We start from the raw sequence: 26,859 nt of genomic DNA on the forward strand, positions 1-26,859 counted from the left end.
TCAAGCCCGAGGTGCATTTCTCTAATCCCCCCCCCCCCCCCCCCCGCCTTTTAATTCGTATTTATACATTTTCTTACAAAAGAATCGAAACCACCCCTGAATTTGTGGTTTATTTTATTTAATTAAAAAACGAGATACCATCATCTAATACTTTTTAAATCCCTGAAAAATATTCTGTAAGAAATTTCAAATATAAGTGTTTCATGCATTGTTGTAAAATATATGTATGTATAAAATGTACAGGAGTAAGTTACAAGCGGAATGTGAAAAATTCCGAAAGTAGGTTCACCGCAGAATCGTGACAGAGAAATAGAGAGAGATAAAATGAGAAAAATACGGTGGCAAGCTTGCGGTTAGAATAAATTTTCCAAAGTTTCAAAAGAGAATAAATTGCAGAGCTGCTGATGTTATTTTACTCGGCGAGAGGACGAGGGTTGGAGATCAAGGAATCTCTTGAGAATTTTTTTTTTTTTTTTTTTCAATTTTTATTTCCTTCTAGCTCGTCTATACGCGTAACTGGCAAAAACGGTATCGCAAAAAACAAATCCATAAAGCGCCGAATCCAAATTGAATGATTCGGAATTACGATATCTTCTGTTATCGGTGAAAAAATAAGCTTCCATTCGATTGAAGGAAATTTTTACATCAATGGATACGGAATAACAAGTGAAAAATTTGTTTTCATAATATAGATGTAAGTGTTGCAAAAAATTTGAAACTTTTGCATCGTGTCGGTTACAAATATTCTCGAAAACTCGTTTCAAAATTCACGACAAGAGGGGAGAGGACAGGACGTTTAATGAGAAAATCGATCGGGCTGAGTTGGAGATTTGACGTCAATTTGACGGCATTCATTTGCCGAAATTAGGTCCGCATCTCCTCGTTACGTAATAATATACATTACCTATATGCATGTATAATCAGGGGGTAATTGAAATATTATCCGGTTCGCTAGACAGGCGTGTTCGCATTACATTGTATTATACAGGTATACCGCAATATTGTAAAACGCAGCTACATCGACGAAGGGTAAAGACGAGGACAAAAACCGCGCGTAGGCATACTTAATTGTCTTGGAGGACAAAGTCCTTCGCCACCGCCGAAACCTGTCACTTCCAGAATATGATATTCCGGGAGACTCGACGGCTGGCATTGTTCGTCCTTCTGGATAGTTATTGTAAGGGATATAGTAGATACCTATGGGGTTATATATTATCACCGATATTAATATTCCGAGTTTCGGTCGCGAAGCGCGAATTGTTTTCGAATTTAAGGTCGTGTAAAACTCCTACCCTTACCGACCAAGCAAACTCAACCTTTTTCTTCCTATATTCAATTAACAAACGAACGAAAAGGTGAAAATTTCGAAAGTGCATCGCGCTTTTGTACCGGAATTCAGGAAAGTTATTCATATCTCGAAAATCGTCGAAAAAAATTAATGATTTCTGATCGTGAAAGCTTCTTTTATTCACGAAATTATTTTAGCACCTAGTTCTTGTCTAGCAGCTTCAATATTGAATGAAAACCGTCTCACGATGGCTTATTTTACTCCTCATTAAGCCTCTGAAATGCAGGAAATGTTAGAATAGTAACACGTGTCAAAAAACCATTTTTTGGACGATTTTCGGGATATGATTAATCTTTCTCAATTCCATAACGAAAGAGTAACGCGCTGTCGAAATTTGAACCCTTTCCGTTCGTTTGTTAATTTAATATAGGAAGAAAAATGGCGAGTTTTCTCGGTCGGTAAAGGTAGGAGTACCAAATGCCCTTAAGGCGCCCGCTTCTCTGGATCAAAGTGGTGATATTTTGTCCGATTACCGCCGCTTTTAATTCGGCAGAGCGAAGAAAATAAGACAGAAAAAACACCCAAAACCGCCCCTCGAGTCGTAAAAAGAGTGAAAAATCGCTAGCCAAGGTCCGCGCATAAGCTGCAAATAATGGAGACGAATCGGCGCGCTAAATCTTCATAATTTTTTTTTACTCCTCTGCTATACATTACACCTCTTGGGATTTTGCAAGAACTTTGCAGTCTGTGTTCTGAACCTTTCTCATACATTTTTTATCTGTTTTTTTCATATTGCTAATTGACTTTTACAGTATTTCAGCATGAATTTTTCATACCCAAAAAATTTACCTCAATGCTTTCTAATCAATCTCGAGTTTGCACAGAAATTCAGATCAACTTTGTGAAGAAATAAATATCGTATCCAATAAAACAAAACAAAAAAAAAAAAAAAAAAAAACTGAAAGAAACGTAAATAAAAAAAAAAAAACACCTCCGGGGATTTATCCGAGATGAGTTTTTTTTTTTTTCACCTCAGTTTCGACGACGCGGGTTGTTCTTTCTAACGACTCGAGTACGGCGATATATCGAATCATTCAAGGGTCAACGGAATTAGGTATACATATACCTGCATACAGGCACCCGCAGAAACTAGTCTAGACAAAGTCAAAGTCCGTTGCCGGTAAATTTACGGTTTATAGATTCTGCAAAGCTACGGGGAATCGGTTGAGAGTATAAATACTTCGAATATGCTTCCTTGAAACGTGAGAAGGGTTAGTGAGTAATTTCGCAAGCCTCAAGATAAACTTGTGATATGATTTTGCGAGAAAAATACGGGTTGAGAATAACAGGGGAGAATGGGCTTGATCGCCTCCACAGGGTTAAAGAAAATATTAATCCTCGTTTAGAACTTTCTTAAGGAGGTTTGCTTTCCACGTGACAATTTTTATACCGTCTGAAAACCAGACTATGATATTGTTTACTCAATTTATCGCTTTCCTCTCTCGTTACGTGAATATCATCATAGAGTTGATGAGCTTCGGGTTCTTACAAGATCATCCTTATATTCCTCTGAATGCAATTTAACGACTTTGACTACATCAGTCTGTCACTATTACGAGCGTCAATTTTCATATACGCTTTTGAACGACTTCGCCACAAAAAACTTACGTTTATTGTTTGTTTTACTTTTTTTTGTTTGGTTTTTCTTACGTTGCGTAAGAATTGTTTTCTTGAGGAAACGAGCGGCTTGAAAATCAATACATTTTTGCTGATTTTGTAACGAAATAGTCACACATTCAGTATATTTTTCGTCAAATTTATATGTACGTAACCTGAGAAGATTTTCTTGAAAATGCGAAAACAGGCGAAGATCTAAGATTATAAATTACACATAAAATTAATTTTCAATGGTAGAAAATCTTGTGTGTAATTCGTTCCCACGATCCTGCTGAAAAAAAATTGTAACTTTTATTTCAATGCGGCTTCAGATGGAGATACAGTGATGAGAATGCGGTTTATCTGCGTGTCGTTTCATCGTAGCTATTTCAGCAGGTCCGAGGTTGATCAAAGCACGCATCCTAATATCAACACGCACACACTCTCGCTCTGAACTCCGTGGTCAGTGAAAGGACGCCAAAGGCAGACACCGATTTAATTAGAGACCCATGGAGGTTCCATGCTCCGAGAACTGCAAAGTGTCTCTCTGTCTCTCGCCTGTTCTGCCGAAAGGCGGAACGCTAATCATGTCTGGTTACACTTTAAAGCTATGCAACAAGTTGGACAACGCTAGTTGAGTAAGAAAGTGAGAGAGAGAAACAAAGAGGTTCAAAAAGAGGGAGCCGGCTTCTTCATTCAAGTGTGGTTTTGAGACTCCGGTAAGTGCGAAAGTAAACTTAACAAGACCACGTTGTGCTTCTTGGGAAGAAACGAACTCGGTTCACGTCTTGTGAAAATTGTCGCCTCCTTTAATATGTGGAAAACATTATTAAAAAGATAATGAAGTCTCAAATATACTGAGTTATTTCTTGAAAATCTCACTTGAAAAATTTGACATGGAGTGAATCCGCCTGCATTTATGCAATTTGGGGGATATTCTGCCAAAAATCCTCCTGCATTTAGACAACCGAAAATATATTTCTGTAAAATGTTTTCAAGTTGCATAAGTGTAGGCGGATTTTGTAATATTGTATTTCGAATTGCATAAATCCAGGCGGGTTTACCTTGCGTTAAATTGCTTGTTTGACATTTTCACGAGATAACCCAATACAACTAATATAGACAGATGAAAATTCGGTAAGAATTTAGGATTGCTTGAAATCTTCTACCTCAATTTTTCGACTTTACTTTCTCTTCTTTATTCTACGAAGTTGGAATTTACTGGGTAAATCAAGCTGAGGGTAAATTTTCCGTCTTAGTGTTTCATCCGATAAAGGTGCATCAACGAATTTATGTTAAAACAGCGATGAACTGTGAGCGAAATACAGTAAAACACTTTCTCGAGCGGATAAACGTTATAGGTACGCGGGCGTTTGCTCAACATATCGACTGATCCCCTGCATACACATATGGTACATAGGTATCTCATATGCGATGTACATACTGCATGTAGATATATTGGCAGAGCGAAGCTCTTATGTAAACAAACTATATTATACACACCGTGAACGAGACAAAGTTGCGCTGTTTTCTTCCAGACGATCTAGATAAAGATTGAAGAGAGGAAAAGCCTCGACTGCATCATATATCTTCAACACCATATATACATGAACATGAATCACAGCATGAATCAATTTCAATTTACGGTGGATTGTACAAAGCTCAATATTCTTAAATCAATTATCATCGCACTCTGGGAACTAATTAAAGCTGTACTTTGTAGGAGGATCAGCGATACTTGAGAGGATTTTGAATTTTTTGTGTATAAATGGTGCGATTTACAATGATTGGTAATAACGAGACACTTCAACTTCCGCAATTCTTTTCATTTTCAATCGTCGTGTATTCGACTCTCTTATCGATCGTCTTCAGTCTCTGGTCAAAAGTTTTACGCTCGATGCGTCAAGTGGCCTCAAATCGACAGAGCCAATTTAATTACGTCAGCCAAGTAGCATAATTACAGGAATTCATTCAAGTTTATTCTCATCATAATCATAATCATTATTATTGCGTAATATACGTAATTACGAAACATGTACATACATACATTGATAAATTTTTATTTGTTCATTCATTTGTTTCAATTTCTTGATATATTCTCTTTCTTCGTTTTCAACACGATCGTTAAATTAATTAACAAATGCGAGATGCATAGTACAACCAATTATATTTAGTGATACAGTAGGCAAGCATACAAGCGAGGAAATTGGGTGGTATAGCATATAACAACAATATACAACCATAATAATAATTAATAATAATAGAAATGGCAGGTGGAAAAATAAGTCTTGAAATAATAATTGAATGTATATACGTATAATAATAATGACCAAGGAATCTATAATACATGAAAAAGGATGGTTACTTCTTTCCATTTGTTATTTCTGCTTCTTCCACTTCCTTTTTTCGCGTTCGGGGAAAATCCAGGAGGTGAAATAGCCGGATCGTCGAGCCCCTCGGGAGCCGGCGTTTAATGGTCCATTCACGCACTTCGCTGCACAGCTAGAGTCACTCCTCATTTTATATACTCATCCCTTATGTGTGTACATGTAACGTGTTTATACCAGACGTATGTACATAAGTGGGAATCAAATAAAAAAACATATTCGTGTTTCGTACACAGTGTACCGTGTTGGAGGCAACAATATTTATAATAATAAGACAGAAATTAAAAGCTGCGTTCTCCAGGGAATTTGTCATGGTATATAAAATGGTACAGTAAAACACCACCGTAATTGAGAAGCTTTGCTAAATTGGGCAATAAATTTGTGATAATAAATTGCTCTGATTGTATTAACAATTCGTATTGTTTAATATTGAAGTCCAATTTTAACTTAATAAAACTCTTCGATCTGTACCAACAATGCTTTCGTTTTATACCACGAGCATTCCGGAGTTTCACAGCGAGTCGTATACCTACTTAACTTCAATAATTCAGGAAACCAGGTTTCGTCGGGTTTCAAAGAGAGCGTCTGAACGAACGAACGGAAAGAAAGACGTAGAAGAGAGTTAATTCTGGCTCTCAATTCTGTTGCAAACGGTGATTATATTCGACCCTCGTACGCTCCTCGATACCTTCTGTGTTTTCTTTTTCTTTCTTTTTTCTTTTTTCTCTTTTGCGGAAGGTTTTCTTCGCTCCCTCATTCGCAAAAAGAACCCCAACGTCGAATCAAACAAGAGAGCAGAGCCAGTCATGCGATGCTTCTGAGGCCACCGACGCTGCTCCAAGTGATCGAGGGACTTGATTATTTTATTAACGACTCCTCGAGGCTCGGGGCCAACGAAACGATCTTAACTTCATTAGGACTATTGGGTCTGATCAAGACTCGCATGTTGGGAATTGAAGAGGAGAAATCAGAAAGGCTGCAAGTGCCGTTTCTGTTTTTTCTTCTTGTTTGAAAAAGTCTATAAACGCAATCAATTGCGAGTAATTTTTCAAAATTCAAAGCTCGAAGCAAAGACAAAACTAGTATTCGTACGGTGAAGTAAACTGCATTTCATTTCCTTCTTCTCACTGGCACTTATTGTTAGGAAAAATTTCGCTATAAATAAGTTGCGTGAACAGCGAAGTATTCGAAGGACCGAAGCTCAGGATCGACGGTTAATTCGTAGTCTAATACCTGGATTAGGCTTGAGGATGGGACGCAAGGCTTTGACTCTGGAACAAGGATCCGGGGATTAATCAGGCGTATCCATATCCCTGTAACAATTCCGCATCCTGGATCATCCTGCAGGCAGCTGGTTGTATCGGACTATTCGAGCTCCATTTGCACCGACGATTATCTAGCTACCAACTACCCTAGGGTATCCGCTACTTGACCGTGGAAGGAGATGAGAGATGAAACGGTTTGGATTGTGGGAACTTCGACGCCCACTCGACGAAGGGTGTAAACGTAGTTCCACGTCGGTTGGCTGGCTATTAGGTTCAAGGACTTTGGAACGAAGGGTGGAAGGGCGAAAAGTATAACAGAGTCAAAATATCAATTCGTTGAATACAGAGCAGAGTATTGGAGTGTAGAAAAGTTGAATGGTGGAAAGGTAAGGTAATGTTATAGAGAACCGGAAGGTCGAGTCTTCAGAATAAATGTAGAGATACTGATATCGAGAGATAGAGAAATTGACGGAAAAATTGATCGATGGAGCTAATTTACGAACGTTGAATTTCGAGATGTAGAAAAGTTGGAATGTAGAGAGAGATAAAATATCGAATCGTTAAAATGAACGTAGAAATGAAGAGAAGCCTGAAAATCAGGGCATATTTAAAAAAAAAAAACTCGAAACTATGTCTTGTAGAATTTTTGAAAATTCAAAGTATAGAAATACGAAAATATGGAAAGGTCAAAATCTAGGACGCTTAGAGTAAAAATAGAAACATGGGAATTATCGTATTTAAAAAAACATAAAAATTTGATTTTTGAAATTTTTGATTGCTAGATGTAAAACTTTAAAACAGTCAAAGGGTAAACTGGATAAGTATGTAGAAATATGTAGAGTAGAATCTTGTTTAGACGCGCAGCTAAACTTTTGCCGAGTCCCTGCACTTCTGCGAAAAATCTTTGCAGAGTACAAATAAACAGTTTAATTTACGAAGGCCAAGGAGTACTTTTTACTGTCCATCGCGCGGACAACAGACTTCATCTCCACTCATCTCGGACGCATATTGCCTCATGCAGAGCTTCCACCGGAAGCTGACAATCCCCGTGCAACGTTTCATCGACCGCAAGCTCACCCCAGCGTTTTGCAACATGCCCGATATATCCTACGATCCCAATTTCCGTTCATTGGCAGTCAGTAGACTTACTCGCCAACTTCACGTTGCCTTATACATTATGGCTTCGGGCTTCGGTCAACGATATCACGGTACAATTTCATCCCTCGTACTGCAGATCCCTGCGAAAAATATTCTCCATGATCCATATCTACGTGACTCGAATCGCAATTCAAGGGCCGTTTACACCGTGCTGGAAGATTTTACAAGCGTGGCTGTTTTCGCCTAGCGTCTGTATATTTGTTTTCTTTTTTCTTTTTTTTTTTTTTACATTACGTTCTTTCGCGTTAGGAATTTTGTAAATTTTTAGATTTTCGTAAAATTAATATCCTGACACTTGTGGTTTTAGTGATGATTCAATTATTGAAGTGAGAGAAAACATTTCTTCGAGTTAAATGTCGTAGGTACATTTCAAGCCAATTATTATAAATGTCAGAATAATGAATTACCTTTTTTGAAGAAGCTGTTTTTTTTTTTTTTTTTTTTTTTTTTTTTACATTAGAGCCAAAAATTTTTATGATTTACGTTCAGAATTTCCGTTCAAATAAAAGATGACTTTTGTATAACAATTTTCGATGGTGAATAAGTATTCGTACATTTACGAAATCGATGAATCTGAAAAAAATTTTTAGTTTTCAAGGTATGATCGTGATCTAAACGTGCCGAGAAACATGGCCACTATAACAATACCTCCTCGAGGTTAAATAAATCGGAATCCAAAGAAGCCGGTTCAATTTCGCTTGTTGATTCATTTCAGACACGACGACAAAATCTCTGCAACCATATTTTTTTACCCATCGCTATACATGGAGCAAAATGTCTGTACGAATTCTTTATGCGTTTTAATGCAGCAATTTGAGTATCCTTTATAGTGCAAAAAGTAAAAGAAATTTAGATCAAAACTATACTAAAACAAACGGCTTTTCATAGAGGAAAAAAAAAGAATAAAATCCAATGTGAATTTCTAAGTAGAAATTCAGATTTGTAATTAACGATTTTAAAGCCCTTGGATACCATCTTACATAAAAATATGACGATTTTTTTTTTATTTTGAACCACTGTAATGTATCCGCCATTACAAATTTTCGAAGTCTGACCTTGGATTTGATGTCAGTGACCCAAAAAACCTTCGCCTACCAATTTCTACGAAAATCGGAATATGTTTATATTTCTTTCCACCAGTTTAAATTGCGCAATCCACCAAACAAACCGACGAGTACCAATTTCCATCAAAATCCAAAAGTTTTTCGTATTTTTTTTTTGTCAACTTATCGAATACGCCAAATTCAAATTTTGCAAATCTGACCTTAGATTCGTGATTAACGACCCAAGAAAGTTCACGGTACCAATTTTTATTTCAATCCATTCACAAAATATTACAATTTTTATTAGATTTCTTGGAATTTTGTTATTTAAATAGTTGAAAACGTACTGAACCAATCAAAGCCAAAATCCAACAAGTTCTAAGTTCGGAAAAATCGCGTCGATTGAGACAAAAAATCATTTAAATCCGACAACACACACACACACACACAGAGACGTCCTTCTGAAAATGATCGGAGGTGATTCTCTAAACTTCAAAACATGGAGATCTAGTGAAAACTCAACTTTTCAATTTCGGCCTGATTACAATGACTTCCTTTTTCTTTTGAAAACAGAGAAACAGGAAGTTAAAAAGCCAGAGCCGCACAGAAGTAAAGGAACCAAAAACGTCCGCCTGCGGTTGAAAACTAACCCTTCTATTCGGGCTTTTCCTGTTTCAGCTTTTAAGCTCTCTGGTTGTGGTCGGCGGGACGAACGTGGCCGGAGCGCTGACTCATCATCCACGGGAATTGGCCCAGAGACAAGCCTTCCTTGAGACGCGACAGTGCGTCGAGGCTCGGCTTACGACGCAGAGGGAAAACCAACAGCAGGTATACAGAGCAAACAACTTTGACAAACATTATTTCCGTCTAGGCCAAGTTTCGGCAGCGAGCCGTTTCACCCCTCCTCCTCCTCATCCTCGTCCCCTAATCTCTTGGAATGACAAGATCGGCTAGGGATATCCGAGAACTCTCGAAATTCTGTCGAGTGAAAGCCGATCCATTCCGACTACTGAGTGAAACCTTGTGAGGGAAAATTAGAAATAATATTTAAAACAAAAAAGAGCCGATTACTACATTTTTTTTTTTTTATTTATTTATTTATTTTTTAATAAAATCTCATCGTTGCCCATTTTTTTTTTTTTCATTTTTCTCCCGATTTTTAATTTGCTAGAAACTTGTGGAAAGCTCGGTGTGAATTTGCTATCAGCGACTATTTTCAATCATTCATTATAATTGATTTTTCCAATAAAACGAATCTGAATCGTTAGCACTTCAATCGAATTAATCGACGAATAATTCTGTGTGTATAAACACAGTCAAAGCAGAAAATAATTCCGTGTCAATCAATCGGAAATCTGAAAAATCGTCAATTGCAGATACATGCAGCGGATGCGTAGTGCATATGGGGAATTCCATGGGAATTTTTTCAATATTCTTTCAGCAATTGTCCCAACTCTGGAACGGTACCCTGAATTTTTTCAAATTTTTCACTCGACTGGTTAATTATTTATTAAAATTGAGAATGATTTTGAAAAAGACGTTTTTTAAAATTCTTAAAAACCGTATTTTATTTTCCAAACATTTCAAGACTGGCCCAATGATTGACTGATTTTTTCAACTAAAACATTGTTTCAAACGGTTTAAAAGTTCCCAAAAAATTCTCCAAACTTCTATTGTTCACTTAGAAAATTTCAAGATCGGTTTTATTATGAAATTGACAAAAAAAAAAAAGACAAAAAGAAAAAAAAAATAGAACCGGTCTAGTAATGTTCTAAGTAAAAAATAAAAGTTTTGAGAATTTTTTTTGAATTTTGAAAAAGGTCCTCTTCAGAATCGCTCTCAATACTCATAAATAATCAATCAGTTTAATAAATAATATGAAAAATTCAGGGTACTCTTGCCGAGTTGAAAGAATTTCAGAAAATTTTTTGAACAAAATAAAAACTAACGAGGGTCAAACGTTGATTGAGTTCCCATGGAGAATTCCCCGTATACACATTAAATGATTGTAAAAATAACGCGACTGAGGAAAGTCAATTAGATGTACGCTAAAAAGATATTCATTAATCATACTCGCAGAAAAAAATATGTAGAATTGATTTCGTACAGGGTGATAAAAATTCGATTAGTGTAATTATGCAGTAAATTTTAACAATTATAGCAGACAGAGCTGTTGCACAACTGCATGCGATAATAACAACACGATTAGCAACAGCAGCAGCAGCAGCAGCAGCAGTCACTGACCTGTATTACAACAAATCGTGTACCTACTGTGTGCATTAGAAATGGGGACAATAATCAATACACACATCGATTAATCACTATTCACAAGATAATCAATCAACCTTCGGTATGAGATTGATGAATATTTATGAATCTGAACCGATTGCTCGAGTTCCCAGCAATTTTTCCCTATAAGCGTAATCTAATTTCGTAAACAACATTACAAAGCCGGTAGCAGGAGTTACTGCTGTAACACGACATCAAGTCCTCTACTTGGGCTAAGGATTAGATCCTAAACTTTGCTCTGAGGGTGCGTCTTCCGCTTGTTATATGCCATTTTGAATCGGGCCTTGCGGGGAGTCTTTCGTCCGGAATTCCCCCCCAAAAAAAACTGTGGGAGTTTCTTCAAATATTGTAATTATCGCGAAGGATCTAACGCGTTGCGTATTTGCATTGAAGAATAAAAAAAATAAATAAATAAATAAATAATACAATTCTCGTATTAATTTTTTAACACAGAGTTCCGTTAGAATCCAATTATACAAAATAATTACAAAAAATACAAGCAATTTAATTTAAGTGTTTTGGTAATATTTTACAGATGTAGCTTGATTAGCATGGGTGATGTAATATAATTATTGTCGTTTCGAACCTTTTCTATTTTTTACAATTTTTGTCTAGTAAAAAAAAGAAAAAAAAATGAAGAAGAAAAAAAAGAAAAAGAACAATAATTAGATTACGATAAATAAGAGTGTCCTGAAAAAAAGAAATTAGATCTTCCGCAAAAGATTCTAGATTTGGCAGTACGATGTTCTGAAAAAAAAAAAGAAATTTTTGATATTTACTTCAAGAATATCTTTTTGCGGTAAGGCATTTTTTTTTTTTTTTTCTATTGGTTATTCGAAAAGCGATTAATTTTTCAGAAGATTGAAATTTCTATTCTATTTTTTCCACCAGAATACACTGCCATAATTTAAATACTATGTGAAAAGGAATTTTCGATTAGATATTTTTCAGTTATTCCTGAAACGAAAGATTTTCTATAACGAAAGTTTCACTCCCTCCCTCCCACCACCTCCTTAAAATGACTTTCTTGAGTGATCGGCCCCTCGGTCAGGATGAATCCCTATTTCCACGAGATCCTGTGGAGAACGGGTTCGTTGACGACATCGAATTGAACCCGGGAAATCCCATGGATTTCTCATTCGACGCCACCGTTCCTCCGCAATTTGTTTCGATTTTGCCGAAGCCGATGGCCCAGGTGTAAATGTAAGGGACAGGCTTCGCGGCGAAACGAGCGTGCTTCAAAACTCGTCTGCAGGGAAATAGATGGAAGCGGAGGAGGATGAGGACCGCGGTGAGATAGTTTCGGGCTTAGCCAAGCTCCGATCATCCCGGTTCGGTATAATTTCGGTAATGAAGCCTCTTTGATCCCGGCATCGCGTTCTCATTAGACATTAATGACTATGGCATGCAGTCATGGCGGCGACTGTGTTTCCGCTTGATTGCCGACACCCTCCCAAGGCTTCAACCCTTCCTTCCTTCCGTCCTTTCTTCCTTCTTCTCTTCTCCGGTTTCAAGGAATTATTAGACAACATCATGCAGTCGGCTAAACTCATCGCGCAATTTATATAACGTTCGAAAAATATCATTTTATCGCTCTAAAAAGCTGCAGGAACTTAACTTCCGTACATGCGATACTTATATATGGTTATTTCAAAGTGTAAGGATTAATTATTTCTAATGTTTTCATTTTTCTTAAGATTTATTTTCTCAATTTTGTACATTGAATAACTTATGAATCATGATCATTTTTATATCGGGATTGAAGAGTTTTGTATAAGGGTAAAAAATAGTTTCATATTATAAATAGGTCTGTTAAATTTTGTGCGAACTGTTTTTTTTTTTTTTTTTTTTTTTTTTTGATTTTTTTTTTCTCTGTTATGTTGAGGATTGTAAGAAATCAATCATCTTCAAGAGGAATCTCAATTCTGTTGAAATATTTTTCATCCTTTGAAAATGAATACTTACTTTGATGCCTGCTGGATAAAGTATCTACTTATACAAATTAGAGTGTTTCAGAAAAAAATAATTTACAACATTTGTTCCACCATGACACTCCATAAAAAGTTAGCTTCATTCGATTAAAAAAAAAATATAAAAAAAGTGAAAAATCAAATGAGCGCGGTTCATTTTTTGACAAAATCCTTCTTTTGTCCTAAAAAAAAAAACTTATTCAGGATCTGCAAGGGTGGAAAATGAAAAATAATTTTTTTCCGAAATACCCTAATACGTATATACACAAGGCTTGAGAAAATCGTAGAATAATTTTTAACGGATTGGAAAATGTGAATAAAAATGTGCCAACGACAATTCCAGATGTCTCTGGGATAATCAACCACCCGAATTCGATTTATGATGAATCACCGCCATTCTTGCGGTCCGAACTCTCGATTTTTTCCACTCTTATTCGCCTGACCAAACCGCCAGTCTCACTACTGTCGAGCCTTTTGCCATCATCGTTCAGTCATTCGTGTCTTCACCGGAAGTGGAAATTCTCGTTTGCCGTCGTCTTCCGGCAGTTTCTTCACGTCTTTCATTACCGGCGCTGATTTTCATATACGCTTCGAATTCCAGAAGCGAATCGAAAACCGCGAACTCGGTTATTTTTTTCTTCTTTTATACTAATTGGATGAATATCAAGTGATTTGATTATAGTAGCAGCACGTGATCACGCTTTATGTACAATATTTATGTTGATCTGCTTTTTTACAATCTTTTGATGGATATTTATTTGGTGTAATATGAAAATTCGATTCTACAAATTTCAGTATAAATTTTCCACTTCTGTTTAATGTTTGGTAGAATGTATTTAATTCTTGTATTCAGAAAAGATCTTCGTAACTTGGAAGTATGATAATTTTCTATATACACAATATATAACGATAACATATATGTATATAGTATCTCGTGATGATATCAATAAAAAAGCAAACACTCTTATATATTTATAACTGCGAGGAGAAAATATTATTTCATCGATATAACTATAATCGTATAGGAACTAATACAGTAACATTTATACGATTGTGATTGGTCTCGATAAACTTGAACGGCCCGAATTTCATTTCGGATAGTTATAACATCGAAGAATCCGAACGGAAGTTCAAGACAGTAGTAAAAATCGTTCTTCCGAGTAAGAGAGCTCGCGACAGAGAGAGAGAGAGAGAAAGAGAGAAATATCGAAAGTTTTTGGAGTAGGAAAAAAGAAAAAAAAAAAAAGAAAACATGAAAGTGCGAAAGGCGAATAACCCGTAGGGAGAATCGTGTGCGAAAACTTGGCGAAGAATAGATCCCGTCTTTGGATCACGTCGTGAATTCAGCGATGCGTGAACTAAATCTCAAATCAAATGACACAATGGCGTCGTCTTTGCCGAGTTAGGGCGGGGCCGCACTTTTGTTGGGACAAGTTTCGAGCTACGTGAGCCCCAATAAAACCGAATGCTTTATCGCCTAAACTCAGCTGCGCTCCTCGAATTCGATTGGGAACATGTACAAAAGAGAGAGAGAGAGAGAGAGAGAGAGAGAGAGAGAGAGAGAGAGAGAGAATAAATAAAAAAACAAAGAATAGGAGTGAGAGAGAGAAATAAAAATGAAATACGAAATAAGGAATTTGGTTAATATACGAGGAGTGTATTGAAAAACATTCAACATTTGAAATCATTCTCCATGTATATTAGGGTGGCGCAAAAAAACCGACAATTCTTTTTTTTTTTTTGTGTCTCGTGTGACAAAGTGTTAGATTTTTATGGTTTGAGAGCCCACTCCAACGGACAGTTAAAAAAAATATTTTTGAGAGGTCGCTTCACATTTTTTAAAACGTCAGAAATCGTCAAAAATCGATTTTTTATTTTTTTAAAATTTTTTTTCTCGTTACGGCATAATTTTATAGACAAAAAAAAAATACGTTTCCGAATGTTTCAGTTCAACATTTGAATTTTGAAAGGTCGCTCATAATTTTTTTGCAATTTTTTGGTGCATTTCTTTAGATCTTTTCGAGCGACCTTTTAATATTCATATTAAAATTTCATAAATTTTTTTTCTCTAATTTAGTAAGAAAGAATCGATAAAAATACACCACGACATGAATTTAAAAATCAAACAAAATACTGAAAATATAATTTTTTGACGATTTTTGACGTTTGCCAAAATTTGGAGCGACCTCTTAAAATTTTTTTTTGAGCTGTCCTTTGGAGTGGGCTCTTAAAGCATCAAAAACTAACATTTTGTCATACGAGACTCATGAAAAAAAAAAAATAGTCGGTTTTTTTGCGCCACCCCAATATATGTATATAGTATAGATATCCTGAAACTCACAGCCCCAAATATGTGTCTAAATTTGTTAAATGATGTTAAGAAAATTTTTTTTTATTATCCTTGTGTTATTTGTGTATAAATTTTTATTCCGTGTATTTAATTTTTCTTTGTTTTCTTTATTTCTCCTTTTTGCCATCATCCTTCTTTTTTCTAGGAGCGACTGCTGCTCAGCGTTTTGCCGCGCCACGTGGCGATGGAAATGAAGGCTGACATAGCTGGGAAACCTAAGGACACCATGTTTCATAAAATTTACATACAGAGGCACGAGAACGTGAGGTAAGGGTTCATCCATAAATCACGCGTTACAAATAAGCTTGTTTTCCAAGATTTCTTATCCCACCTTCGATTCTTGACACGAAATATTATTTCTCTCTATAAATTTTATCACAAAACTATAAATATTTAAATAAAGAATATATATCTTTCAAACGACGATAGTGATATTTAGTTATAAAGCAATTTCTGTAGATAAGAATAATATCTGGCAAAGATATTCTCAAATTATTGCTAGCAAAAAATTTTTGAAATAATTACCAAAGAGCTTACTGCATGTGTATAAATTTTGTATTTTTGAAAATTGAAATTAATAATCCAACAAAAAAAAAAAAAGAAAAAAAAAAAAGAAGAGACTTCAACGTCATATATTTTTCGTTTCTAAAATTATTTTCATCAATTATTATTATTATTATTATTATTATTATTATCATTATCGTTGTGGTTATTATTATCATTACTATTACGGAGGTCCACAGACAGGCGCCTCTGGGGCTTCACGCCCCATAGAATTACTCGGCCCTGAACAACCCTGTGGTGAATTGAAATCCTTCTTTTTTCCACCTTTACTCTCCTTCTTGCTCTCTCTCTCTCCTCGTCTTATTCATCATTCTGTACACCGCCGCTGGGGTTTCTTTTCCCTCCCTACTTTCTCTCCTCTGCTGCAGTCACGTCGATTATTACCTAGCCCCCATGGAGCAAATCACAAAAGCAACCGACCTCCGACCCCCCTTATGTGACGCTGTTGCTCTTGGCGAGGAAACGAGACAGAGAGAGAGAGGAGAGAGAGAGAGAGAGAGAGAGAGAGAGAGAGAGATGTAAAGGGAATATCCCACGGCAGGTGAAACAGGAATCCTTGGCCGAAAAGGTCCAAAGATTTTACTGATTTCCCCGAGCGCTTTCCTTGTATATAAGCTCCTAGATTTATTCATCTTCTAAACTGAATAGAGGGATCCTTTATTTTCACGAGCCGTGAATTTCGCGATATTAGGCAAACCGATGAATCGAAATTGCATTCATTGTATATTGCAAGTTATTCACAATTGGATTCATGTTTATTGAAAAAAAAATTTCAAATATTATAGTATCACTAGAAAATTCTGATAAAATTCTTCTGCCTCTTGCCACAAAATTTATTTTCATTTTCTACTCAGAAATAGATTTTTCGTTTACGGTAACTAATGAAAATTGTTGACGATTTTGAAGTAACAATAATCAGAATATAATATCGGTGTACGACGATGCTGAATTCTTATTTTTTTTTTTTTCCAGCATACTATTCGCTGATATTTGCGGTTTCACATCGCTGTCAGACCAATGCACTGCTGAGGAATTGGTGCGACTTTTGAACGAGCTTTTTGCTAGGTGAGCAACTCAGTTTTCAATTAAATTTATACCCAACAGGATGATAAAATCTGTAATCTTTGAAATGATTTTTTTTTTTTTCCTTGATATTTTAACCTAACGGCGATTAAATTTTCAGCTATTTGCGAATGAAAAATCTCTTTGTTCGCAAGTTTTTTCATTCCTTGCAAGTGATGCGGGAAGAAAAGCGATAGATTAAAAGACTCGTCGTTTAAGGAAAAGAGTATTTTTTTTTTAATTTTATTAATATTTTTTACTCCTCAGTATTTTTTCGTATCATCTTTTCTTATCGACTGTCCTTGGCTACACGGTACAACGGGGAAAACTTTTACCGCTTATTCTTGAGAGGGTAAAATTATTGATACAAAAAGCTTGCAGATCGGAGCCTGAGTCAAGCAGATCCTATAAAAATAGGCATGTTTTCAGAGAAGACAATGCGTGCTGAGTGAGTGGAGAAAAAAGCAATCGAATAACCGATCCTGCGTACAGTCCATGCACTAAATCCAAATTTAACACGACTAAACAGTAGGTACATATATGTATAAAAAAAAAAAAGAACGTCGCTTTATTCGAAATTTAAAAACGCGAAGACAATCCGTGTGAGGCTGAGAAACTTTTGAAAAGCGTGTTACATCTCACGTGTAGGGAAAAAAACGGTATTTCCCTTGGGAAAATAGCTGCGCGAGGCGCGGAGAGACGTTGAAAATACGAGGGGCATTTTCTTCGCTAAATTTTGCGAATAAGAGCAGATTAAGAAGAAAAGGGACAAAGGACAAGCGTTGCAGGGACTGGATTTTAGACTTCAAAATAACCGACGGGATTCTAAGTTTTACATAAGCTCGGTTTTCTAGATAATCTCTTTTCAATTGGCTCGCTGAGAACCCTCGAAAAGTCTCCGGACGTTTGAGAAATTCAAAATTTAAATATACTCAATGAATCTGTAATCAGGGTTTCGGATCGTCAATCTCGATTTAAGTTATTTCTACCTTTGCTCTTGCGAATAAATTTTCGAAAAGATTCGCAATCTTTCAACTCTGGCAGAAATTTGCGATTAGCTAGTTTTTTTTTCTTTTTTTTTTTTTTCTTTGCAGTCCTTGAAATTTTACAGCTTATATGTTTCTCGAGGTGCGAGTCACACATTCGCAGGTTTCGTCACATTAACCCCGCAAGAAGATACAAAGCAAACACGAATTTGAGTTAGCTCTTCATATAATCAAATATTTGTTTTCCTTATTCTTTTTCGGATGATCAAATACCAACTGTAAGGTGAACATTTGTTTTTTCTTTTCTTGTACGCTTTTTTATTATACATATATCCGTCTTGCACGTGCAGAAAATCGATAAAAATATCAACCGCGGCTGAGTTTGCCCAGAAGGAGTTTTTCAATTCTGCTGAGGCTTGTTTCTAAAGTATCTTCCTTTTATTTGATTTTCAATTTATTCTTTTTACAGACTTTGAATCGCAGAGCGCGAAGAAACAATTTTCAAATAAATTATTGGATCAACGAGATGAATCGATTTAATAAGGCCGTTTCTTTTTCACAAATTGATCAAATTTTTGCATCGTCTCAAGGTTCTAGATACCGATATCACGTCGATGCTGTGATTGATGTTTAATTAATGTTTTTACAATTTGTTGAAAAAAATTGACGAAAAATTAAAGATTCACTCTGTCAAATAATTTAAATTTCAGAATCTCTAACGGTGATTAGAAAAATCTAACCTAAGATTGACAAACAAGTGTCGAATGATTAATTCGCTTAAATCGATTGAGTCCTCACACTTCCTTGGATTAGGAAATTCAGGTTTCGATACTTTCGATTAAATGAATTCAAAATTTTATTCTGAGCGATAGGAAAACGCGGATGAGATTTCGAGGAGGCTGGAACGAATCTTCGATCGCCGATTTCTCTTAAACGGTTAAATTGACCTGGAAATACTATACGAGAGGGGGAGGGAAGAAAGGGAGGATTTCAAGACAACAAACAGGTCGTTTCCGTTTAACGAGGAAAGAGCTCGACTTGCCGGAGATCAAGAGAAGAAAACAACCAACGGTCAAGCGGGGTAAAAAGCATCGAAGCACGGCCTGCTGGCTAAATAAGCGACCCTTTAAGCCGTGGTCGAGTGGAGAACAAAAAACGTAAACGTCGACGTCGAGAGCCGAGGATCCCTCTCGATCTAAAGATCGGAGAAGCCGGTTAATTCAACCGGCAAACTACTTCCTGAGCTTAGATAATGGATGAAGTACATAGCAAAGTCGTGACTCTAAACAAGGAAGAAGCGGCTTAAAATTCAGGATCGATCAATTAAAAGCGCGAGTCGAAGGGAAGTCTAAATACCCCGATGAACAAAAAAGCTCAGCTTTTTTCGCGTTAAGTATCATCAGATAATCCCCCTTTAAGTCTGCAATAGCTCGGTTAAGTTTGTTGGATGTTCGAATAGCGGAAATCGGGACGATTTCTATAGTCGAGGATGAGAAAAGTTTCCTGGAATTAGTTTTATTTAAATACGAACGTATGTAGAAATTCTAGGAAGGTTTGCCAAAAATTGTGAAAAATATTTATTTTTTCATTACACATTCCGTTACACACGTAACCGGAAGTAATAGAAGTGCAAAAGTTTCGTGAAATGTCTGTACCGAATACTTTACGTATCGTTAAAATTTCGTCAAAAATCGATTGATCCATTCCTCTATAATTTAAAACACACACGAAATGAAGATTGAAAAGTTTGAAAAAGTGGTAATTTGGTAACCGGAAGCAGTAGAAGGTAGGAAAGCTTCATGAGAATGAAGTTAGTAACGTTATCGTGAGGATACATGGCATCAGGAGGAAAACAATATGGAAAAATCATTATTTCATAATTGGATAATGACTTTCAAGAAGTTTGCTTTTCAATATAAGAGTACCTAAATTTTGTTTTTCATAGTTTAGTAAATTTCAGACATTTATAGATGTGCGAAGTAACGATTTTTCCCAAACATGCATCGTTTACACTAAAGATCCTAATTTCATCCGCGCAAAAATTCGTGGATCATCATTACCCAATGCTTTCGATTTTCCCTCAAACTTTAATCAGAATCTGCAGAAATCTTTTCCCCAGATTTCAGTCTACAAAAACGTGTTTCTGGCTCCATGAAACTTTACTTTTCTTTGTTCAAATTTATCTACACTAGAGTCGTTGTTGTTTGGGGTCGAAATTAATTTGACCCTTTCCGCCCCCTAAATCGGTTCGAAATACGTAAAAAGTCACGCTGTAATTGTTTCAGAAATAAAAAAAAAAATTTTACCCCTCGACCACGGGGGTTGAAGTTTTCCATTTAAATTCATGGGGTTTTCCTGCGTTTGCAGTCATTATTTTACCGTAAGCCTAAATATGCTTGAAAGATCAGAAATTAAGTTACAAGCATGTTGCTAGATGGAAAAAAATTTCCAAACCCCCACCATCAAAATGTTGTATAACATCACCGTAACAATTATATTTTATTTTTTATTTTTCTTCCTCGTTTTTTTATAAATGCTAATAAAATGCTAACGTTATTAAAAGTAAAATGTTGAAATTTAGGGTTTTAACATTATCATCTGAGTCTCAAAGTCTTTTTTCGATCACATCAAACTTGATTAGCTCCAGATGTATATCTCAAAGTTGTTATTTATTTTCTCTCTCTTCATTCCCTTTTTAATTTATTTATTTTACTCAAGCACATTGTTTTGGAAAATATTTGGCAAACTTTTGAGTAAAATTATCGCTATAGTAGGCAAAAGTATAAAAGATATCCAAGTTATGCAGATATTTTGTTGAAAATAAAGAAGAAGAAGAAAAAATACTCTTGAATATTCAACGAGGCGGAATAAATTAATTTCAATTATATTTCTTTATTTTGTCGCGTATCCCGAATACCGGTGAGTCTGAAAAAAATTGTGAAATAAGATTACAGGGAAACGCAGGTGTTCTTAATGAAGCTCATATTTGAGAAATGAGCTCGTTAATGCACAGAGCGTGCTTTGAAATAACGGAGAAATAGAGAGAGAGAAAGAGAGAGAGAGTTTACAGGTTGGTGGAGAGTGTCTTCGAGTGAAGTTGACAAACGATCATTACAAGTGGTGTCATTTTAAAGGTGAGAATTTACAAAATTTTAACTTACCTACACACGCACCGTAGTGCCTTGAGTAAGTCAGCGAATAGTAACTCAACATTTCTCTCCAGTAAGAACTATGATTGTGAAAGTCGACTTATCAAATCACGAAGCGTTTCGAAGGTCGAAATCAAAGCGGTCGCGACTTACGTAAATTCAGGTAAAATAGAGCGCAAGCAGTGCCAGAGCTCGAATTTCTCCCGGAACTTGTCTAATCACCATCACACTCCCTGGACTTCCCTACGGGAATTGAATCAAAATACTCCCTTCCTCCGATTCGAGGTAGGCAGGTTCTGTGGTCCGCGGGTGAAATTCTTGGGACAGGAAAACTGATCCAAGTTGGTATAGTTGGAAGCATCTGTTCGACCGAAACGGAAACGAAATTCGAATCTGGAATTTAGGCGCCCTTATAACGAGAAGATCTGCTTCGCAGGAAACCTCAGGCGCACGTAAATTGCTGTCGTCAAATCATTTTCAAGGCGTGTTAGAGCGTTCATGACGATCTATCGACCTCTCGAAGATCTCCCGGCGTACCAAACTTTCCGTACGAATAAATCATCGTCAGGCCCAAAGTCCTACGTCGGGATGGAAAATGACCACCATTATCAAAAAAATTAAAAACTAACGCTAAATTTCACATCCTTATGCTAAGCTGGATTCGCAATCGTCGTTTCGAGTCACTCGTTATCTTTATTCTATAACATGCTGTATTATTATTCATTCAACCCCGAAAAATCGGCCCAAAAATCAGGAAAAGCAACCTTTGCAGTCGGTAAAAACACTACGCATATCATCGTCTGTTGGTACAAAGTAATGTGCAATTTATTTTATCCAAAACTTTCACACCATCTTTTTTGGGGGTAGACTTTATACGTGGGTTTACCCCTAAAACAGCCAAATTGGCACGTAAAAACAATACTTATGGGTTCTTTTTATTCGTATACGACAAGATATCGCAGAATGAAGAAAATCGGTGAGATGCATCTCGTGCACTTTTCTTTTCAGTTATCTACTATTCTCTATCCCAAGGGAGGCAAAACCCCGGAAGTAACAATTTCCTTCGTTTATCCTCTGCCTGCAGGATTCACGGGTGCCTCAAATGCTGATCACCTTTTCATCCGTTTTCAGATTCGATAGACTCGCGGCCGAGCATCACTGCCTAAGGATTAAGCTCCTGGGTGACTGTTACTACTGCGTTTCAGGCCTGCCTGAACCACGACCAGATCATGCTCACTGCTGCGTTGAAATGGGCCTGGACATGATCGACGCCATTACGTGAGTATTTGAAGAAGAGCTTCCACTTTTTTGAGTATCCGGATTACACGAACAACCCGGATCCAGTGGATCCATCACCTAGAATTTGGATATCCGGACTATTCGGATAGTTCAAATACTCGAGTGCTCGGCTATATGTAGTTAGAGTACTTGATTTATTTGAATACTCAAATTATTCCAATAATATATATGTACATTGTTGAAAACGTCTGTGAATTCGCTATAGATTTTCTACGCAGAAGTGGATACTCTATCCAAATTACCCGGATACCCGAAATATTTGGGTACTCGAACTATTCGGATTTGAAATTTCATAACTGACGGATCCAATTAATTCGGATATCCGAATATCCAGACAGCTCGGATCCACTTGTAAGCACTAATTTAAAGCGAATTTATCCGACTGTAGCACCGATTTCCAAGCAATGTAGAATTACGTTGGAAGCAATTCAAGTTGACCAGACAAAACTTGATATTTTTCAGTATATTCTCATGCTCAATCGTTTTGTTTTGTTGTTTCTTACGCTAATTGAGGGAAAGTCGATGTACTCCTAAAATTCTTAAGGCCAAATCTCAGGTACTCTTCGCTGATGCTCACAATGCCTACACGAAGGTCAAGTGTGCTCTTGTAGGAAAAAACGAATGGTATTGGAAAATAATCAAAAATCCGGCCCTGATTTACGTCGTTGATCCGTAATTCTCTCTCTGCACTTGTAATTGCAACCATTTAAAACAGTCAGCGCGTTAATTTTCCCCGGAAGAATTGTTGAGAGTCGTTATTATTGTGTCCTGCTAGAATCAGTGGCAAAGTGAGATAATACAGGCGAAAAAAATGAAAGTGAACGAGAGAGAAATGACTGACAACGGTGACGACTCAACGACGAGGAAAGCTGGCGCGATATAATGAGTGGCCTTGTACGACCGGAATCAAAAGCTACGGGAAGCCTGGGGGCAATCCGGGAAAAAAATTCATCCGACCGTACTTTTGGCTCGCAGGTCGTTAACGTCGTTTCCAGAAAGATATGTCAACCGGACCAACTGGCAGCTGGATAACGCGTCGCCATTTTGATTTACCTTCAAGCCTTGATGAAGAAAATCATAATATAACCACCTTTTTCACGAGTTTTCAAATATGGTTAGAAAAACGGAGAGAAGTTTTTCAGCGATCCTTAAACAATATAGCTAGATATTTATTTTAGACTTTTAGAACTCATTGGTGAAGCAGGATATCACTTTTCACCCTGTGTAACCGTTACGCGATTCTATTGAAATGTGACCTATTAGGGTTAGTAATATATAGAGACGACGAGCGTTAGACGACCGCAGCTTGCTCATTGGCAGATTTCTAGTTACCGGGTCAAAAAGCACCTTCGGTGAGCGTCGAACCTTCGTTGTGCAGATTCCGAGGGTTCCACCCCACCTCGAAAGCTATTAACTGATATACGCCAATTATAAGTTGACGTTGTCACGCGGTCCCGTCTAATGTTCAGCATTTAACAGCGACAACGTGTAAGTAAGCTGTTATACACACTGCCAGGGCACGGACATGAAAGCTTGCAGCGAGGACGCGTGTTCCGTATAACGCGGTCGTGATTTCATTATGCGGAGAACTCCGATCGGCGGTATTTCGTCGGAATAATAATTGCACTCTCTGCTCGGTTGCGCCGAAATTATCCGGAATCAAAATCAAGATGAGTGCAGCGGCTTTGATGTTCGATGTTTGAAATTTATAGTTACCTGATTGACCGACTGATGGTACGATTGAAATTCGTGGAATTAGTGAGCTTGCGGTTTAATCTTCGACTGTACACAATGGCTGCTTTGATGATAAACTCACGGCAGTGTTTCGCCATGAATAATTACTGAGCTTCCCATTCCCGAGATGAGTTATACTATACACCATGTGCCGCAGACTTGAACTGCCAGACAGTAAAGTTCGTACCGAAACTACACACACTTATACCTATGCAACTGCATCCGGAGCAGCGTTGTTACTCGTTACAACAATACGTAGAAGTTTACAGCCCCGCAAATAACTCAGTCGTCGAATTCCCGGTATGTACTCGGCAAATATTGCACAACCTGGAGAAACTGAAGCACCTTAACTGAATGCCGGAGTAAGTACATACCGACCGAGTAACGGAACCGTATGTTACAGCTTTTTTAACTCCGAAGGAACAAAATTGTCTCAAATCTTGGGAAACGGTAAACGAATTTAAAACTATGCTTGTTTGTAGTAGTTTAAAGAAACTCTAAAAATTTTCGAAAGTTGACAGCGCAATGCGCATGCGCTGTATGATGTTATTTCAGTGGTAGCCTCGACTAATCGGCATCCGATTTTCTCTGTGCTTGTCAGGTTGACCAAACAGTCGCAGCCATACTATAAGTTTAGAATTTGAGGAAGCCGAAATGTAACGAGGCATTCAAGTCAACATAACCTCGAAACGTTTACGGGTGATAACTGTTCACGTTGGAGAGACGAAAAACTCTGCGCATGCGCACTAGCATGTTTAATTTCCGCCTCGCTTCGAAGTTATGGCAGCATGTTGTCCAATGGCTGACTTTCATACCTTTTCTATTGCTTCGTCAGTTTTTTTTTAACTCATTTTAGCAAGGATCGAAAACCGAATTTAATCGTTCACCGAAGTTTGATTCAGCCAACTTGTCGCTCGGGATGGGAACGAAAATAGGTTAGATTGAAGATCGGACGTCCCCTTAATTGCTGCAACCGTAATTTTTACTTTGCGAATGAGTTCGTGATCTAAAATTCGGCGAAAAGCTGAGGGAATAAATAAAAACCCACTCGCGTACTGTGTGCCGCTTATTTCGTCACGTGAAGTTCTGAAATATGTATTTCAGCCTCCCTCGAAGCGCTTGCGGAACGCGCGGTACTTTGATACGACCCGCAATCTCGTTCCAGTTCGTATGTACGAACGTAGAAACGGTGGAAAGGGTATCGAAGCTCGAGCTTTGACGGCGGTACATGATACGTTGGAAAATGGCGAGAAAAATGAGGAAAAATAAGACGAAGATGAGGAAGAAAGAGCACGCGGATTACGGAGTCTCGGATACGTGATACGATACACGATATTTTTCCCCCCGTAGCCCCATAACAAACCCAAGCTTCAGATATCCGACGACGGTGACTTTTCTACGCTTTCAAACTCTCGAATAGCCATTAGCCGAGTCGAGCCAAGCCAAGCTCGAGGACGTAACTGCCAACCAGTGCGTTCCAGCAGTAATTCACCGGAAGCTCGGCTGTCCATCGGTTTCCTCTTCTCAGCTGCTTTTCGAAAGCACCGATAATCTTCACCGAGTCTGTCGCTCACTCCAACTCTTGCATAAGCTCGCCAGACTCTCGAGTGGTGGAGCCTCCTTAATCTCCAGCCGGCTAGAATTGTCTGAATAAAAGTATTTTACAAAACAGAAAAGTTTTCACGGATTACAACGACAGTCAACATTCTTTTTTCACGTGTAATCACCCCAGTTAACAACACTTAACACCGATCATTTTTTCACCCCACGCGATTCAGTCTTTCGGCACTCGCTCGAGAGTTGATCACCTCCTGATCATTTCTCATTCCACAGATATCAATTATTCCCACATTCACGTCAGGTCATTTCCAATTCGAATTTGATGGGATAACAGAAACGAGAACTTGAGACGATGATAATTGCGGAATCGTTCATCAAGGGATGAGATTTGACAAGAAAAATTTTCCGAATTCTTAAAAGTATTATTCAAATGGAAGATGGAGAAAATAAAATAGGCACCTCTAAATATCAGTATTAAGATCTTACATTTGGCTGAGACATTCTACTTGAGATCTTCTATCGAAATTTCGATGCATGTTTGAAAAAATAAATATTTTCTTTTTTTCGCAATACCCTAGTGAACACCGATGTACAAACACCTGAAGATGATATGAAAATATCGACTCCAAACAACTCTTTAGAGCTCGTGATCACCCCGTCAGAATTGTTCGGAATTCCCGATTTCAGAGAATTTGAATTGAATAAACGACAGAAAATAACATAGCAAGAGAAAATTTTCGAGCAAAGTTTATCAATACCTATATAAAAGGCTGACACAGGGTATATATACTCTGTATGTATATTGCCTATCTATTTGTACATACCTGTGGTCGGATCAAGTCGATACTGGTATAGTATCTGTGTAGGTATTAGGATAACGCGATTGCGTTCACCGGTCCGTGAATTTGGCAACACAGGCGAATATATCGGGAAAATTCTACACACGGCGAAGGGTGGCGAACGAAGGGGATGGAGGGTGGTTTTCTTTCGCCGTTGCGATGAGCTTTTCCTCAGAATTTGCAAGGGAAGAATGCCGGCGCCAATTCGCATGGAAGAGATACAGCTGAAATACGAAGGAGAACAAAGAGCGTTACTAAAT

General features: G+C 37.3%; 1 protein-coding gene across 1 annotated transcript in view; it reads left to right on the top strand.

Annotated features, from left to right (window-relative positions):
* The window catches only part of LOC124410041 (adenylate cyclase type 6), a 77,367-nt gene that overhangs the window by 43,936 nt on the left and 6,572 nt on the right, over positions 1–26,859 (top strand). Inside the window, exons 6-9 of the mRNA XM_046888155.1 lie at positions 9,476–9,625; positions 15,552–15,673; positions 16,943–17,035; positions 22,299–22,445. Coding sequence (XP_046744111.1) covers positions 9,476–9,625; positions 15,552–15,673; positions 16,943–17,035; positions 22,299–22,445 — 512 coding nt within the window. The remainder of the gene's footprint in view (positions 1–9,475; positions 9,626–15,551; positions 15,674–16,942; positions 17,036–22,298; positions 22,446–26,859) is intronic.

This window comes from Diprion similis, chromosome 8 (assembly GCF_021155765.1).
Source record: "Diprion similis isolate iyDipSimi1 chromosome 8, iyDipSimi1.1, whole genome shotgun sequence".
Classification (NCBI taxonomy): Eukaryota; Metazoa; Arthropoda; class Insecta; order Hymenoptera; family Diprionidae; genus Diprion; species Diprion similis.